Genomic DNA, 18,854 nt, shown 5'->3' on the forward strand with positions numbered 1-18,854 from the left:
AATTCTGTTTTTTTTTCTTTTCACCCAATGTTAGGCCTATCTGACCTCAACTGTTTAGCTGCCAATAATGGTGGATGTTATGCTATTACAGTACTGGTACACAGAATGTATGTTAATCCATGCAGCATTTATATTTGAATAAGTTATTTTTGATAAATAAAATTCATACATTCATAATAATCAGTATTGTGTTTTTGTAGTAATTTGCACCTAAAACCTAAAACATTTTTCATTTTATGAGTAACACTATAAAAGAGTTATTATCAAACTTAACTCTAGTTATAAGTTAAATTTTACTCTATATGGTAGTAGAAATTTTACTCCATGAGAGTTTAGTTTTAACTCCTATAAAGAGTTGAAAAATCAACTCCCGGAAAAGAGTTACTCTAACTCTGCACTAGAGTTCATTCCATGGTCACGCATGTACACTCAAATGTAGTTAATCTGAACTCCCAGAGAGTTTATTCCAAAGACCAGAATTTGCTGTGCAGTTTTGAGGGATAAGCCTCTTAAATTTCTCTAACTAGAAACATATGTTAAAAAACCAAAAACGATTTTCAATTTTTTTGTAGTTTATTGCACTTCTTTGCAATTTATGTAATTACTATGCACTTAATGCATGCATATTATTAAAATTTGGGCTATAATGGTTGTATTGATGTATAGCAACTGTTGGATTGTAGTGCTATTTTATGCCATGTTATACCCCGAATTAAAGATTGTGAATTATTATGTAGTTTTAGTTTGCATTATTCTCCTGAATTAGAAGAAGCTGATAACTATTGCATTAGTTAAACTGATTTGCATTACATTAAACTGCTGATTTATTGCGAATGAATGACATTGCTTTATGATGCATTATACTGCTGAGTTATAAGAAATACTGTACACAGAGAGTTATTGTCTTATTTGTCTGATTAGAACAGAACATGCTGGAGTTTTCTGCCCCATCTCAGCAGGAGCAGATAAACAGGGAGCCAAGGTCGTAGCTTAGACGCCGTGTGAGAGAAAGCATGTGAATGTTTAGGCTTTTTATGATAAGGTGGAGGCACCAGACGCTATAAAAGTTTGAGCGATGCTCCACCATTTTGAGATCTGAGGCTGTCTGCATACAGTGTCCATCTCCCACGCGTGTGATCATTAAAATCATCGTTTGACTCAACCCGACCGGACCAGTGTTGTTATTGTGGTTTTTCCTCTTGTGTCCATCCCCAATTTTGAACTCGTAACACAACTTAAAATACTCCCAAAAAATGGCACTACAGCATGTAAAAATATAATATAAGCTCTGGCGGACTTGGTTCTATGGAAGGTCTTAAAGGGTTAATATTTCATATTCATATTTCATATTCAGCAAACACTCTGATTTTCATGTTAGTGCACTGAATTTTTTCTGCTGTCAGCTAACATCACTGAGAGTCACCTGTCAGTCTCCTTCTGCCCTCTGAAAGTTTGAAACTTGTTAGGCCTTTTGTGTTCCTAAACTATAATCTAGTTTTTGTTTTTTTGTTTTTTTTACAAGGATTATGAAAGTTCATTACAGTGAGACTCCATCTAACCATACTTCAACTGCTAGGTGCCCCAGATCATCTCCTTTAGCCAGTTCCCTCTATGCGATGCTTGGGTTAATGAACGTTGCACATCCTCCACCAGCAACACCAAGCCTATCATATCTCACCGCAGTGTACCCATGATTCCAGATAAAATGTGAAAAACTGCCTCTGCCAGTTTCTTCTGCTCAGTCTTTGATGTTTTCTTCACTTTCTTCATCAGGTCTTTAGATGCACTTTCCAGAGGCAGTAACACTTTCTGGACCCTGCTATTCCTCATATCTAGTCAAATTGTGGCCTTAGAATATCAAAAGCACTGAAATACATTTTCTACCATTTTCTTTTGATAAAGCTTGGCTAACAGTTTCCACTTCTTCCAGTGGTTATCTAATCAAGATAAAAATGTCCTCGGCCCCTATAAACAGAGATTAATCTAATCTAATCTCGGTCAGTCCCAGAGGGAAACACGTTTTTCCCAGAATATTTATCTTTTAACTGAGATATTCACAACTTGTTGCTGGAGAAGTCTTTTTCTTTTCCTCCTACGTTAATCTAATTTACTGTTCAGTTACAACAGTGTTTTGGTTGTTAGCAAACAAAAAGTGTTCCTGCATGTGTGATTGTTCATGTCTCATCTGCAGGAAACAAACAGGAAGTGAGTGAAAGACACAGTAAATGTTTCCAGCTCTTCCTTTTCTATCAGACATTATCTCCATACCTGAGAGTGTCCAGTCTCCAGCCTGGATCCTTCAGTCCAACCGACAGCAGCTTCACTCCTGAGTCACCTGGATGATTGTAACTCAGGTCCAGCTCTCTCAGATGGGAGGGGTTGGAGCTCAGAGCTGAGGCCAGAGAAGTACAGCCTTCCTCTGTGATCAGACAGCCTGACAGACTGCAGACACACAAAACAACAATCCATCTGTGAAAGAACTAAAAGAGCAAATACAATAAGATTATCACAGAAGGTATCCTATATCTGACTGGTGACATGGGTTTCATAATAAACTCGCATACAAACTGCCTAATGGGTTTAGAGAGACTTAAAGTTCAGATTAGGACCAAACTGTTTTGACTTTCCTTTGGGATTAATAGTTTTATGAAATTAAAGGAATTCACTTTAGAGCTGGGCACAACTGACTGATATTACTGAACCCATTTCATATTTAAAGTATTTCTAAATAATATCATCAGTGTAAAGGTTGCACATATAATTGATTTTAAACACAAAGACTCAATATCACATAATAGGTTCAGAGTCATTTAGCATAGTGATCTAATCAGGTAACGAGAGCCACTTTAGTGACACTGAAATCTTTGACTTTAAGATCAACATACATTATTAGTTCATTACATAGGCTTCTGCACTCTTATCAAAATCATGTTCATTCATGTCCAGTAAATACCTAAACATGTCATTGTGACATATTCCTAAATATCTGAATGTAACAGTCCAATCCAATTCAACTTTAATTATAGAGCACTTTAAAAACACCGTGGTTGACAAAAGTACTTTATAAAGAACAATGATAAAAGTTAAAAAAAATAAATAGTAAAACATGAATAAAAGACAATAAAAATGTCTATGAAAACATTTTCTTTTAACAACTTCATTAAAAATATGGCTATGAAAATGCATTACACCTTGTAAAATTCAACCCAAAGATAAATAAGACTGAGATTAAAGGGTAAATGTTTATGGTAGGTTTATGATGCAGATTTTAAATTGTAATCAGTGGAAAACTCTGAGTCCTGACCTGAGAGTTTCTAGTTTGCAATGTGGACTCTTCACTCCAACAGACAAAATCTTCACTCCTGAATCCTGCAGGTCAGAGTTACTCAGGTCCAGCTCTATCAGATAAGAGGACTTGGAGCTGAGAACTGAGGACAGAGCTTCATAGCTTCTTGCCGAGATGGTACAGCCACTCAGTCTGAAAAAGAATTGCAATCAAATCACCTCATATGTTAAACTAAGAGAAGAGAGCCAAATAGGTTATATTGATAAATGTATTGTATATTACATTTTATCTTTTGGAAAAAAGTGAAGATTTCTTGGCCAAATTATAACTAAACTTCTACATCTAAATGTAAACCAGTGAGGAGCAGGAAGATTCAGTAATACTACCTCTGTACCTATTGCTACAGACAGAAAGTATTTTCTGTCACTCTTCTAATTCTTAAATCTTTGATTAAATAGAGTTCAAAGTAATCATTTTTTAATCACATACTGGGCCTGGGCCACTGCAACCACTGAACATCCAAGGTATGGACATCGAGGCTGTGGACAGCTACAGGTACCTTGGTGTTCATCTGAACAATAGACTGAACTGGACCCATAACTCAGACGCCCTCTACAGGAAAGGGCAGAGCAGGCTGTACCTGCTGCAGAGACTCAGGTCGTTTGGGGTGGAGGGCCCACTCCTGAAGACCTTCTATGACTCTGTGTTGGCCTCAGCCATCTTCAGAAGGGCCAGCTCTGTTCTGCCCTCTGGACCCAGTGGAGGTGGTGAGTGACAGGAGAACGGCGGCTAAGCTGTCATCCCTGTTGGACAACATCTCCCACCCCATGCAGCAGACTGTGACAGCACTGAGCAGCTCCTTCAGTGGGAGACTGCGGCACCCACGGTGTGGGACGGAGAGATTTCGCAGGTCTTTCCTCCCCACTGCTTTCAGACTCCATAATAAAGACTTTAACTGATCAAACACACACATCCATACATGTGCAATAACACTAAAGTGCAATAACACTAAGTGCAATAATCCTTTCTGGCATCGTTGTATTTTTACTCAGTTGTATAAAGCATTTGTATTCTATTTTTATCCTATTGTATATTTTATTCTATTTATTCTACTGTATATAGTATTTTATTCTATTCTGTACAGTTGTGTACAGCATTTTATTCTTATTGTATTCTAATTTTTATAACTTTATAGCTTTTGCACTGTCCACTTCCTGCTGTGACAAAACAAATTTCCCACATGTGGGACTAATAAAGGTTATCTTATCTTGGTTTGGTTGCTCTTTTAATTTCCTAGCCAAAATAACATGTTTTACTTCATTCTCCTCTCAGCTCACCTCTCCAAAAATATACCTTTTTTTTGATGAGATGAGATGAGATGAGATGAGATGAACTTTATTAGTATCACTCAGGAAATTTGTTTTGTTATAGCAGAAAGTGGACAGTGCAAAGTTACATAGTAAAAATTAGAAAAACTCAACTGGTGTTAGTCGAATAGATGTGCGGTAGAATTGCTTTTCAGGAGCCGCTAGCGACAAACCAGCAAATAAACACCAAATATTACATTTGTGACTTGCTGTCCTGTGAACAGCACTGGTGTGGTGTTAATTGTCTGCCGTTTTCGCGATCACCCCGTGCATGAGAATATCACCAGTTAAGCTTGCAACATTTTTAAACATTTTATTGTTCAGCAGCAACAAGACTGGTGGACTGTGTTTGAGGCAACCTCAGAAATGTCACAGATGTAATTTTGTATTTGGTGTTTATTTGCTGGTTTGTCGGTAGCAGCTCCTGAAAAGCAAGTCTACCACACATCTGTTCAACCAACGCCAGTTTATCTGCGATGCCAGTTAATCTGGAACACTAGCAACACCACTGTATGCAGCGCTAACAGCTGATCCCTACTGTAAATGACAGGATCAATGTGCTGGGTCCCCAAAGACAGGTAAAAAAGTTTGAAAAAAGCAACAGAAAAAAACGATCAAGACTAGCACAAAACGGTAGTCCATGATTGCAGAATCTAATTGTTAAAACTTCAGTTACAAAAAATTACGAGAAAATAAAGAGGAGATAAGAAAGAAGCTCAGAATGAGAAGACCTGCTGTAACAGGCTGTCACATATGGGGGGGCGCCGGAACAAGAATGATTAGCCAGTTTCAAAAAGCCGGCTGCTCCAACTCCTCCGCCTTCTAAATTAGAAATTCTGAAAAGAAACTGTAAACCTACTACATGTTTGTAGGTTTATTAAGCTTAATAATATAGTTATGGTTTCAAATCAAGGTTCTTCTAGTGCTTGGAGCATTTCCCATACCAATTTTTACAAAGATATAAAGTCTGATGAAACTAATTACTAACTCAATTGCATGATAAAAGTAAAGGGATGGGTACAAATGTACTTACAGAGCTTTGTTGGAGGCTTTGACCACTGGCAGCAGCCTCCGAAGAGAATCCTCTGAAGCAGAGTATTTCTTCAGGTCAAACACATCCAGATCTTTTTCTGATGACAGTAAGATGAAGACCAGAGCTGACCACTGAGCAGGAGAAAGTTTATCTGTGGAGAGACTTCCTGATTTCAGGGACTGTTGGATCTCCTCCACTAGAGAACGATCATTCAGTTCATTCAGACAGTGGAACAGATTGATGCTTTTCTCTGCAGACAGATTCTTACTGAGCTTCTTCTTGATGTACTGGACTGTTTCCTGATTGGTCTGTGAGCTACTTCCTGTCTGTGCCAGCAGGCCTTGTAGGAGAGTCTGATTGGTCTGCAGTGAAAGACCCAGGAGGAAGCGGAGGAACAAGTCCAGGTGTCCATTTGGACTCTGCAAGGCCTTGTTCACAGCACTCTGATGAAGAGCCTGAAGTTTTGGTTTGTTAAATAGTTTAGACCATGTAGAGGTTGTTTGTTGTTGTTCCAGCAGACTTTTTCCAGAGTTGATGAAGGTCAGATGGACATGAAAAGCAGCCAGAAACTCCTGAACACTCAGATGGATGAAGCAGAACACCTTGTCCTGGTACAGTCCTCTCTCCTCTTTAAAGATCTGTGTGAACACTCCTGAGTACACTGAGGCTGCTCTGATATCGATGCCACACTCTGTCAGGTCTGATTCATAGAAGATCAGGTTTCCTTTCTGCAGCTGATCAAAAGCCAGTTTTCCCAGAGACTCAATCATCTTCCTGCTCTCTGGACTCCAGTGTGGATCTGTCTCAGCTCCTCCATCATACTTGACCTTCTTCACTTTGGCCTGAACCACCAGGAAGTGGATGTACATCTCAGTCAGGGTCTTGGGCAGCTGTCCTCCCTCTCTGGTTTCCAGCACATCCTCCAGAACTGTAGCAGTGATCCAGCAGAAGACTGGGATGTGGCACATGATGTGGAGGCTTCGAGCTTTCTTGATGTGGGAGATGATCCTGCTGGCCTGCTCCTCATCTCTGAATCTCTTCCTGAAGTACTCCTCCTTCTGTCGGTCAGCAAACCCTCTGACCTCTGTCACCATGCCAACACAGTCAGGAGGGATCTGATTGGCTGCTGCAGGTCGTGTGGTTATCCAGAGGCGAGCAGAAGGAAGCAGTTTCCCCCTGATGAGGTTTATCAGTAGCGCATCCAATGAGGTGGACTTTCTAGGGTCAGTTAGGATTGCAGTTTTGTGGAAGTCCAGAGGAAGTCGACACTCATCCAGACCATCAAAGATGAACACAACCTGGAAGTCTTCAAAGCTGCAGATTCCTGCTTCTTTGGTTTCAGTAAAGAAGTGATGAACAAGTCCCACCAAGCTGAACTTTTCCTCTTTCAGCACATTCAGCTCTCTGAAAGTGAATGGAAATATGAACTGGATGTCCTGGTTGGCTTTGTCTTCAGCCCAGTCCAGGCTGTATTTCTGTGTTAAGACTGTTTTCCCAATGCCAGCCACTCCCTTTGTCAGCACTGTTCTGATTGGTTCGTCTCTTCCAGGTGAGGCTTTAAAGATGTCTTCTTGTCTGATTGTTGTTTCTGGTCTGTCTGGTTTCCTGGATGCTGTTTCAATCTGTCTGACCTCATGTTCATCATTGACCTCTGCAGTCCCTCCCTCTGTGATGTAGAGCTCTGTGTAGATCTGATTCAGGAGGGTTGGGTTTCCTGCTTTAGCAATGCCCTCAAACACACACTGGAACTTCTTCTGCAGCTTAGATTTAATGTTACGATGACAAACTGCATCTTGAAGTTCTGATTGATAATAAAAAAAATTAAACATCAACAATTGGTACATTTCTTACAAAGTTCACAAACCAATTTCTCTCCCACTGAGCAACCCACGTTTTCCCATCTTTTAATATATTGGTGTCTCGTTCATCCAGCAGCTCAAATCTTTATATAAATCATCTTACTGCTCTGCAGACGATCAGCCAGCTCCTTCTGTTTCATTTTTCTCAGGAAGTTCAGTGTGATCTTTACAAATGCTTTTCTGCTGATCCCGCTCTTCTCATCATCCTCCCTCTGACTCTCTAAGCATTCTGGGTAATTTGGGCTCAGAGCCTTCTGCATCTCCTTTAGCTCGTTCTTCATAAAAGTGATGATGTTGTCCTCCAGCAGCTGGAACAGAATACTTTATGAATGAGCCAATCAGGCTGAAATCATGGAGCCAAACATCAGATCCATGTTGGACACACTAACGATCCACTGATCTACAAAGCAGCATGGAGATGACTGTGAACAGAATAGATGTAAAAGTAGTTGTTGTACAAGTACAGACCATAAATACGGAGTCCAGGTGTGTTTGATGCTGCTGGGCAGACTGACCACTGGGCACCTCTGAGCTGTCCTGGTCCACTCTTTGAAGGAAACGTGAAGAAGGCAAGGCAAGGCAAGGCAAATTTATTTGTATAGCACAATTCAACAACAAGGTGATTCAAAGTGCTTTACAGAGACATTAGAAACAAAAACAAATAAAAAGCATGATTTAAAAATCGATTAAAACAAGCAAACAAACAAACTAACTAAACACACACATTTCACACCTGTTCGCGCGATCTGAACCCTTATCGTAAGGGGAGCTACCAGTCCTTCTGTGGACGAGCTACTTTCTATTTTAAATTCCCTGAATTTAAAATACTCTCTAGACCCAGTTGGGGAGCTACCCAGAGCTCTAAACCCACTTAACAAACAAACAAACAAAACAGTATATAAAATCAAAACAGATAAAATCAGAACAGTAGATAAAATCAATAGTTAAAATGTAAGTTTTGAAATTTAAGCTTAAAAGTGTGGATTTGGTGCTTTATTCAAATGCAGCTGAGAACAGGTGAGTCTTCAACCTGGATTTAAATAAACTGAGTGTTTCAGCTGATCTGAGGCTTTCTGGGAGTTTGTTCCAGATATAAGGAGCATAAAAGCTGAATGCAGCTTCTCCGTGTCTGGTTCTGACTCTGGGAACTGATAAAAGACCGGATCCAGATGACCTGAGGGATCTGGAAGGTTCATACTGGGTCAGGAGGTCACTGATGTATTTTGGTCCTAAACCATTCAGAGCTTTATAGACCAGCATCAGAACTTTAAAGTCTATCCTCTGACGGACAGGCAGCCAGTGTAAGGACCTCAGAGCTGGACTGACGTGGTCCACTTTTTGTGGTCTTAGTGAGGACTCGAGCAGCAGAGTTCTGAATGAGCTGTAGTTGTCTGACTTATTTTTTAGGTAGACCTGTAAAGATGCTGTTACAGTAATCAAGCCTACTAAAGATGAATGCATGGACTAGTTTTTTCCAGGTCCTGTTGAGACATCAGATCTTTTATCCTTGAAATATTCTTGAGGTGATAGTAAGCTGACTTTGTTATTGTCTTAATGTGTTTTTCTAAGTTTAGGTCTGCATCCATCACTACACCCAAATTTCTCGCCTGGTTTGTGGTTTTTAGATGTATAGTTTGAAGTTCTCTGGTGACCTGTAATTGTTTTTCTTTGGCGCCAAAGACTATTACCTCAGTTAGCTCAAGCAAAGGATAAAGATCCAGTCAGTTATATTTTGACTATGACAAATATGAGATGACTCCCTGTAGTGAGAAAGATTTAGTATTTCTATATATAAGGGAGACCAGAGGGTGTGTTCCAACTACAGGGGGATCACACTCCTCAGCCTCCCTGGGAAAGTCTATGCCAGGGTGCTGGAAAGGAGAGTTCGTCCGCTAGTCGAACCTCGGATACAGGAGGAACAATGCGGTTTTCGTCCTGGTCGCGCAACACTGGACCAGCTCTTTATCCTCTCGAGGATACTTGAGGGTGCATGGGAGTTTGCCAAACCAGTCTACATGTGTTTTGTGGACTTGGAGAAGGCATTCGACCATGTCCCTCGGGGTGTCCTGTGGAAGGTTTTGCGGGAGTATGGGGTGTCTGGCCCATAGCTACTGGCCATTCGATCCCTATACAACCGTTGTAAGAGCTTGGTTCGCATTGCCAGCAATAAGTCGGACTCGTTCCCGGTGGGTGATGGGCTCCGCCAGGGCTGCCCTTTGTCGCAGATTCTGTTCATAACTTTAATGGACAGGATTTCTAGGCGCAGCCAAGTGGCGGAGGGCTTTCACTTTGGTGGCCTCAGAATCTCATCTCTTTTTGCGGATGATGTGGTTCTGTTGGCTTCATCGGGTGAAGGCCTCCAGCTCGCACTGGAATGGTTCGCAGCCAAGTGTGAAGGAGCAGGAATGAGGATCAGCACCTCCAAATCTGAGGCCATGGTTCTCAGCCGGAAAAGGGTGGAGTGCCCACTCCGGGTCGGGGATGAGTTCCTTCCCCAAGTGGAGGAGTTCAAGTATCTCGGGGTCTTGTTCGCGAGTGATGGGAGAAGGGAGCCGGAGATAAACTGTTCAGCCATAAACTGTTCAGACTGCTTCCATCAGGAAGGAGGTTCTGCAGCATCCGGTCCCGTACCAGCAGACTGAGAGACAGCTTCTTCCACCAGGCCATCAGACTGCTGAACACTTCATAGACACCTCAGCTTCACTACTGGAACTTTAACATTATGCACTACACACTGTATATAAATGCCACTTGTTTTGCACATATTCAACTCTGTATATTTTATATATTTTATTATTATTTTTTTTACTATTTAATTTGTAAAAATGTGTATACACACACACACACACACACACACACACACACACACACACACACACACACACACACACACACACACACACACGTAGGAAAATATTTAGTATACACATCCAGAAATGCATACACTATTATATATTGTACATATATTTATTAGTTTCAGATTAGCCATTCTTGTATTTTGCTCGTTTGTGTTGTTGTGTTTGCACATCTCTGTTGCTTGTGGGGCTCGCACACAAGAATTTCACTCGCATGTGCTGTACCAGTGTGCCTGCACATGTGATATGACAATAAAAGTGATTTGATTTGATTTGATTTGATTTGAGACCGACAGACGGATTGGGGCTGCGGCTGCAGTGATGCGGACGCTGCACCGGTCCGTCGTGGTGAAGAGGGAGCTGAGTGTAAAAACAAAGCTCTCAATTTACCGGTCGATCTACGTCCCTACCCTCACCTATGGCCACGAGCTGTGGGTAGTGACCAAAAGAACGAGATCGCGGATACAAGCGGCAGAAATGAGCTTCCTCCGAAGGGTGGCTGGCCTCTCCCTTAGAGATAGAGCAGCTGCTGCTCCACATCGAAAGGAGCCAGCTGAGGTGGTTCGGGCATCTGACAAGGATGCCTCCTGGGGGCCTCCTGGGTGAGGTGTTCCAGGCATGTCCCACCGGGAGGAGGCCCCGTGGCAGACCCAGGACTCGACCTCGGATAATAATAATAATAATGGATTGGATTTATATAGCGCTTTTCAAGGCACCCAAAGTGCTTTACAATGCCACTATTCAGTCACATTCACACACTGGTGGAGGCAGCTACGGTTGTAGCCACAGCTGCCCTGGGGCAGAGTGACAGAAGCAAGGCTGCCATATCGCGCCATCGGCCCCTCTGGCCAACACCAGTAGGCGGTAGGGTAAAGTGTCTTGACACACTGACCAGGACAGAGAGCCCGGGGATCGAACCGGCGACCTTCCGGTTACAGATACGCTTCCCAACCCCCTGAGCCACGGTCTGATGAAGATGGATGGATGGATGGATATATATATATATAAGAATCAACTACCTGGGTTACTATTTAGCTTTGAGTTTGAATGTTGTGCTGAACTGAAAAACTTAATCTCAGAAATATTAGAAACCTGGTTTCCATTTATAACCTCAATCACACGATGGACAAGGTTAAATTCCTATCAGGATCATTGGGAGATAAAGTTAAGCATAAAAATGTTTAACTAAAAGGTAAAATCACAATCCAGTATCGTGGCAAAACATGTAACAGACACACTGGTCTACCATGTCAGTTTAACGCCTTGCCTCTTCAAAACGCATGCATGTCTATTTTTAGCTGCAAAAGTGGGTAAAATTCTAGCATTTAAAAGTTGAAAATGGTGTACTAGCGAGCTGTGCACTAAATTCAACTTCGGTTTCTTTTTAAATCTTTTGAATTTTTTGGAAAAGCTTTCTAATTTCTCTTTCTGTCAACAGTTCAGTGAGTAAAAGATGAACCAATCTCCAAAAGGCACAAAGTCAGAGAGGAAACTTTCTTTTCTACATTTTAGTAGATTACAGTTTGATTTTATTTTGATTTTCAGACAAGTTAAGAAAAGCGGAGAGTGACTTTAGTTTGTAGAAGTTAAACTAATAACTAGTGTTAGAGTCATTTTTGATGCTCTGACTTTTAGGAGTAAAAGTGAAATCTGTGCAGCAAAGTTAGCGTTACCTAAATGGTAAAATGGCCTGTATTTATATAGTGCTTTACTAATCCCTAAGGACACCAAAGCGCTTTACACATTTAGTCATCCACCCATTCACAGACTGGTGATAGCAAGCTGCATTGTAGCCACAGCCACCCTGGGGCACACTCTTGAGCCACGATCGCCCCTACCTACTCTAACGTCCTCCAACATACAGCACAACATAACCGATGGAAGAAAACATGATCACGAGCATTACTTCCTGTTTGCTGAAGTGAATTTTAACTTGTTTAGAAATCAAAGGTTTGTTTTTAAGAGACAGTTTAAATGGGATTGAGAGAATGACGTGTTTGCACTACAGTTTATATCCAACAATATCAAGCAGTCAAAGCAGAAAACATCAAGCAGAAATCAAAGAGTACATGTTACTAACAGCTCATCTCTTTGCAGCAGAATGAGGCTGGACTTTAAAGTTAATCCTGCGACCACTAGACCTGTAACCCTTAAATGTACATGTTGGACATCAGAGGTGGGACCAAGTCATTGTTTTGCAAGTCTCAAGTAAGTCTCAAGTCTTTATGCTCAAGTCTCAAGTCAAGTCTCAAGTAATGTCAGGCAAGTCAGAGTCCAGTCTCAAGTCACTGGTGTAAAAGTCCGAGTCAAGTCACAAGTCTGAAACTTTGAATTTCAAGTCCTTTCGAGTCTTTAAAAAAAAAAAATGAAAAAAGCATGTTGCAGTTATATGTTAAATGTAAATATTAGACCATGTAATTTTTAAATCTGTGTTTTTCTCAACACATGACAAAATAGTGAACTTAGAAAATATACACAAATTGTGAAATTGCACCTCTTTAAAATGCAGCTCAATTAAACCTAGCTCCAAGAATAATTTTCACCGACAGTTCTGAGATAAGCTGCATGTTATTCTTGGATGCGCTTGTAGGACCGGCTTTAAAATCGCATGACAAAAATATCATACACATTAAAAAAAAACTGCATCACCAACGTAGCCTGGACAACATTTGCTAGTTAGATGAAGTCAGCTATCTCATCGTAGCATATTTATATGCATATTTATAATTATACGCTTCTTGGAGTGAGCGCATACACTCATGAAGTTTAGTAACTTCAGGTCACTGCAACAAGCCCAGGTACAGTTTACCGACGGATGGGTGCAGGACCTTGAAATGCACCGTGTAGAACGAAAGACCATCGTACGTATCATAAGTTTACCAGTCTCACAAATCGTCGTCATAAATACACATTCGTTAACTGTTTATTAATAGGACCTTTGAGCTCAATGGTAATTAATTAGTAGTGGAAATAATTTCTGGTAGCATCACAGAAATGTAGCAGTGACAATAATACTGTATGCTGTAATCATACTGGGCAATTAGTGATACAAAACAACTGTTTTATCCTGTGAATAAAAGTATATGTTTTTGTCAATGTACCATAATAACAGAAGCGAAACGCAATATTGTGTCAGGACAATTCACTATTTATGCACAATAAACAAAGGAGCATAGCGCGACAATTTCTGTTCAGCGCCAGACTTGCTTGTAACCTATATCACCAATTATGTTAAGAAAAATGACGCATTAACTACAACAGCAGACTGACCTTTGTGTAAATGCTTGGAGCAGACTAACCTGTGAGCTGGAGTGTTCTGGGACGTTATATTTGATCTTTGAATGGCTGCAATCCAGGCCACCCGTCACCTCTTTGTTACTTCGGAAACATGGCTCGAACAATTTCTCTTCAACGACGTAATCCGATAACAACCGATCTCTTTACCCGTCGGCTTCCCGTGGCTGTCATGCGACCGGCTATTGCAGTTAATAATACAACAGCTTCTTGACATTTTTGTGTTTCTTTTTATCGCTGTGTGACTGATTTCAATTGAAAGCCTGCGTGCGCTAGTACCGCTTGCCACGAGTTCCCAGAATCCTTTGCGGTTCTACCCGTGAATGACGTCACATTTTCAATCTCTATATAATATGCATGTTAAATTTTATATTTGGGGTGAAATATCAAGTCTTTTCAAGTAAACCGGTTCAAGTCCAATTCAAGTCCCAAGTCATTGGTGTAAAAGTCCAAGTCAAGTCACAAGTCTTAGAACATTTTTTCAAGTCAAGTCTAAAGTCATAAAATTAATGACTCGAGTCTGACTCGAGTCCAAGTCATGTGACTCGAGTCCACACCTCTGTTGGACATGTCCTATAAAATAAAATAAATCCTCAGTGACTTCCTTTAAGATGCAGTTTAGAGACCAGGAAACAACATCAAGCAGTTAATGTAAGTCAGACACCAATCTGACATCAAAGAGTTCATGTTGCTAACAGCTCACCTCTCTGCAGCAGGTGCCTGCTGGGATTTAAAATGAATGGGGAAACCTTTAGACCGCTCACTCTTAAAGGACACACACCTGGGTTCAGGTTCAGGTCCAGCATGTCTGCTATAGATCCTGTTAGAGAAGAAAAGATTTGTATTTCATTTGCAGCCACAGAAGCTCATGAAGACATAGAATATCTTAATCATCCCAAAGAGAAACTGGAAATGCGGGGTAAACTAAAATATAAGGATAAGGATAAGGATCCATATTGTCGAGGACTATTACCCTGAGGTGCTGGAAGTAGTCTTGAAGGAGTTGTACGACCTGGGACTCAAGCCTCAGCTTCGCTACCTGGCCAAACTGTTCATTATGACTGACAAAGGGAACCGGAAGCGACTGGCCTCACCAGGCTACACCCGGAGCAACATCGCCTCACACCAACCTCTGAGTTCTAACATTCTGGAGACCTGATCTGAAAACATGGTCATGGTTGGATCCTACCACTTCCATAGAGGGGCTCATGACATTTTAGTTTGGTTAAAAGTAGGCTAACATAAATGTAAATGCTGTATTTTGATTGTTTTAATAAACCATGTAACTTGTATGGATTTGATGCTGGGGTGACCACAGTGCACACGTCTGCTGTTGCTCACAGTGGTCCAAGGAACGCTCAGGGAGTTTGTGTGTTCGCTCAGACAAATGAAAAATTAGAGGGAACATTAGTGGGTAGTGCAACCAAAACTAACAAAGTTCTGGCACATTTACAGCAACTTAAAGGAGATGTGTTTTTTCTTCAAGAGACACATCTCTGCAACAAAGGCGTGAGGCAACTCAAGAGAAACTGGATCGGCAATATATATCATTTCAAATTTAACGCCAAAGCTAGATGGACAGCCATACTTATCCTTAATAATATTCTTTTTGAGCAACATAACATTATTGCTGATCCAAATGGCCGTTTCAAATTTGTGTCAGGAAACTTGCAGGGCTCAGTTGTGATACTGGCTAGCGTGTACGGTCCGAATTGGGACATGACTCTTTTATAGTTAAACTTTTCTCTTCTCTTCCAAATTTGGAAAACTATCATTTTATTATTGGAGGCAACTTTAACTTGGTTCAGGACACTCTGCTGGATAGATTGTCAACTAAGGTCTGTCTGTTGATGAAATCTGCTAAAACCCTAGAATTTTTCAAAACTCAGCTGGTGATCATGGATCCATGGCGACATGCGAATCCTACTACTAAGGCATTTTCCTTTTTCTCTCATCCCCACCATACATATACACGTATAGACTTTTTTCTTATCGATATTAGGTTTCTCTGTAAAATTAGCCATTGTGAGTATCATGCTATCGCCATTTCAGATCACTTCAGGTGGTATTAGCGACGGCATCTCGACCCATTAAAATTAATAATAACTCATAAAAGACCCATTAAACATTGGAGATTCAACTCTAGCCTGTTGATAAGGGATGACTACACAAAATATTTGAGATCACAGTTCTCACTTTTCCTTGTAGTGATGGGTCGGTCACGAACGAAATGGCTCTTTGAAGTGAACGATGCGAGCCGGCTCCTTATTAGGAGCAGTGGGATTTGTTTTTTCTTTCTCCTGCCCTCTCTTTCACTTTTTTTCGCTTCACGCTGCAAGTCACCCTTGTATGGAAGCCCGTTTCCGCCACTAAAGAAAAAAAAAAAAAAGATCCATAACTCGAAATTTCGAGTTATTTTCTCGAAATTTCGAGTTATTTTCTCAAAATTCGGACTTATTAACTGGAAATTTTGACTTATTAACTCGAAATTTTGAGAAAAATAACTCGAAATTTCGTTATCTTCAGGCTGAAGATTTTGTAAAAATCCCTCACTTTCCCAATCCTGAAACATATCTGGATATCATCCTGCAAACGAACCCTCATCAAAACAGACTGATATCGGCCTTGTATAAAATACTAGATACTTTGTTCCCAAATCCATTTCTCCTACTAAGCTGAGATGGGAGGGAGAGCTACAGACAACCCTGCCAGAACAGCAGTGGGATTCTCCTAACTTTGTATGTCGTGGTTGAAATCAATAAAACAAAGTTGGAATAAAATGAATGGGGAAACTTTTAGACCGCTCACTCTTAAAGGACACACACCTGGGTTCAGGTTCAGGTCCAGCATGTCTCCTATAGATTCTGTTAGAGAAGAAATTTGTTTTTCATTTGCAGCCACAGAAGCTCATGAAGACTTAGAATATCTTAGTCATCCCAAAGAGAAACTGGTTTTTAGGCTGAGCATCAGCAGAATGAAATTTCAAACTAATGTTGGCAGTGTAAGAACCGAGCACCATCAAGAGGTAAACACAGTCCTTTTAATTGTGCTGGGCTAGTGATGGTCCTACTGTGAGCAGCAGGAGTTTAAATGTACATGTTGGACATGTCCTATAAAATAAAATAAATCCTCAGTGACTTCCTTTAAGATGCAGTTTAGAGACCAGGAAACAACATCAAGCAGTTAATGTAAGTCAGACACCAATCTGACATCAAAGAGTTCATGTTGCTAACAGCTCACCTCTCTGCAGCAGGTGCCTGCTGGGATTTAAAATGAATGGGGAAACTTTTAGACCGCTCACTCTTAAAGGACACACACCTGGGTTCAGGTTCAGGTTCAGCATGTCTCCTATAGATCCTGTTAGAGAAGAAATTTGTTTTTCATTTGCAGCCACAGAAGCTCATGAAGACTTAGAATATCTTAATCATCCCAAAGAGAAACTGGTTTTTAGGCTGAGCATCAGCAGAATGAAATTTCAAACTAATGTTGGCAGTGTAAGAACCGAGAACCACCAAGAGGTAAACACAGTCCTTTACATTGTGCTGGGCTAGTGATGGTCCTACTGTGAGCAGCAGGAGTTTAAATGTACATGTTGGTCATGTCTTATAGAATAAAAAAAATCCTCAGTGACATCCTTTAAGATGCAGTTTAGAGACCAGGAAACAACATCAAGCAGTTTTTTTAAGTCAGACACCAATCTGACATCAAAGAGTTCATGTTAGTGAAAAAAAGGAAAAAAAGAGACTGTGGTATTGACACATACATACTTTTTGTCAGATAAGCTTTTCCGCATTAATTTAATGAAGAAATCCTTCACCCATTCACTCGTAGAAGACACAGGGCTGGGTGGAGGTCCAGGCTGGTTCCTGTGAATAATGATGGAGCAGTGATGTGAGTGCTGAGCTGTGACATGGAGAAGAGTCATGGACAGTTAGAGATGGTCGTCTCACCTCTGAGCTTTGGTCTGGCTCTCATGTTCCCCACACAGAGTGCTTTTAGAGGGAGGGACTCCCTCCTCTCTGTCCTCACACTGATCCATGCTGCTCAGCTCACACACACTTTCTACCTGCAGAGGAAACACAAATCATTCATGTGCACATCAACTGAACTCCTCCTTTCATCATGTGTGCTGTCCAAATATCAGCTGCTTCTTTCCTGCTTCCTCTCAGTGTCAGCTGAAAGCTGCCTCACACTAAAGGCAAAGAGAAATATAAGTATATCACGTTATAACGTTAAAAGTATATCGTGCTAACAATATACTATCATGTTCGTACAATATACTTTTCATGTTTGAACAATGTAATATCACGTTATTACAATATACATAATTTTCACGTCCGTAAAATATTGTGTGAACCTGATAATTATGTATATTATAATAACGAGATATTATATTACACAAACATGAAAAGCATAATGTTAGAACAATAAACTTTTCACGTTATAACGTGATATAGCTGTATTTTTCTTGCCTGGGTGGCAGCTCCACACTTCCATAAGTAATCAAAATATGTAACTTAATTAATTATATTGTGACGTACTTTAGCCTTTTCTTATTATTCTGCCTTTTCAGAAAGAGAAAAAAATTACAAAAGTTTTTTTTTACACTTGTTATATACAATAACTGTCAAAACCTATTCACATTTAATTTGACTTTTACAGAAATCTCCTTCTGGCTACAGAGCACTTACTTACCAAGGTTAGAAACAAAGCACAGTTATGCTTTATTAATATTCACTAATTACAATGTTCCACATTTCCTTGCTTTTTTTAGTCATTTTTAGGCTTTTTAGAGGTTTTTTTGGGGTTGTTTAGCAGTAATGTTTCTGCCTGTTTATTTCAGCCCATGAAATCAAATGCAGATCTTCCTGATGTGAGATTTACATAAATGTAAGTAATTTTGTTTGTCATTGTCATTAATGTTGTTGCTGTTGTTGTTTTTGTGCAGTTTGCAATCATATAAACCTAGCAAGCATCAGTCAGCACAGTGACTAACCTAAACAGATTCTTGCTTTATTCACATATATTATATGTAATTATATATACCTGCACATTGTAACTAGGGTTGCAGCCACTTGGCCCCACCCCATTGTTGTGACAGCCCTGATTGTATTTATACACGGCATCTGAGCAGGGAACAGTCTGCCACATTAATGTATT

General features: G+C 40.4%; 1 protein-coding gene across 1 annotated transcript; it reads right to left on the reverse strand.

Annotated features, from left to right (window-relative positions):
• Positions 1–4,468: 4,468 nt before the first annotated feature.
• On the reverse strand, positions 4,469–17,700 carry LOC120716305 (protein NLRC3-like). Its single transcript, XM_040003784.1, has 8 exons — positions 17,645–17,700; positions 17,462–17,560; positions 16,935–17,051; positions 16,520–16,558; positions 14,398–14,514; positions 8,014–8,092; positions 7,661–7,853; positions 4,469–7,487 (listed from the first exon to the last, which is right to left on the reverse strand). The coding sequence occupies exons 2-8, from the start codon at positions 17,485–17,487 to the stop codon at positions 5,683–5,685; spliced, it is 2,376 nt and encodes a 791-aa protein (XP_039859718.1). The 5' UTR covers positions 17,488–17,560; positions 17,645–17,700; the 3' UTR covers positions 4,469–5,682.
• Positions 17,701–18,854: the final 1,154 nt, after the last annotated feature.

This window comes from Simochromis diagramma, unplaced genomic scaffold (genome assembly GCF_900408965.1).
Source record: "Simochromis diagramma unplaced genomic scaffold, fSimDia1.1 OVJJ01000466.1, whole genome shotgun sequence".
Lineage (NCBI taxonomy): Eukaryota > Metazoa > Chordata > Actinopteri > Cichliformes > Cichlidae > Simochromis > Simochromis diagramma.

What these genes read in the sequence shown, in the direction of transcription:
- LOC120716305 (XM_040003784.1), bottom strand. Translation starts at nt 17,487, where the DNA reads ATGCGGAAAAGCTTATCTGACAAAAA. An exon ending in CAGGCACCTGCTGCAGAGAG is followed by an intron (nt 16,559 to 16,934) that starts GTGAGCTGTTAG and finishes CTTCTCTAACAG; the next exon opens with AATCTATAGGAGACATGCTG. An exon ending in GGACCTGAACCTGAACCCAG is followed by an intron (nt 14,515 to 16,519) that starts GTGTGTGTCCTT and finishes CTTCTCTAACAG; the next exon opens with GATCTATAGCAGACATGCTG.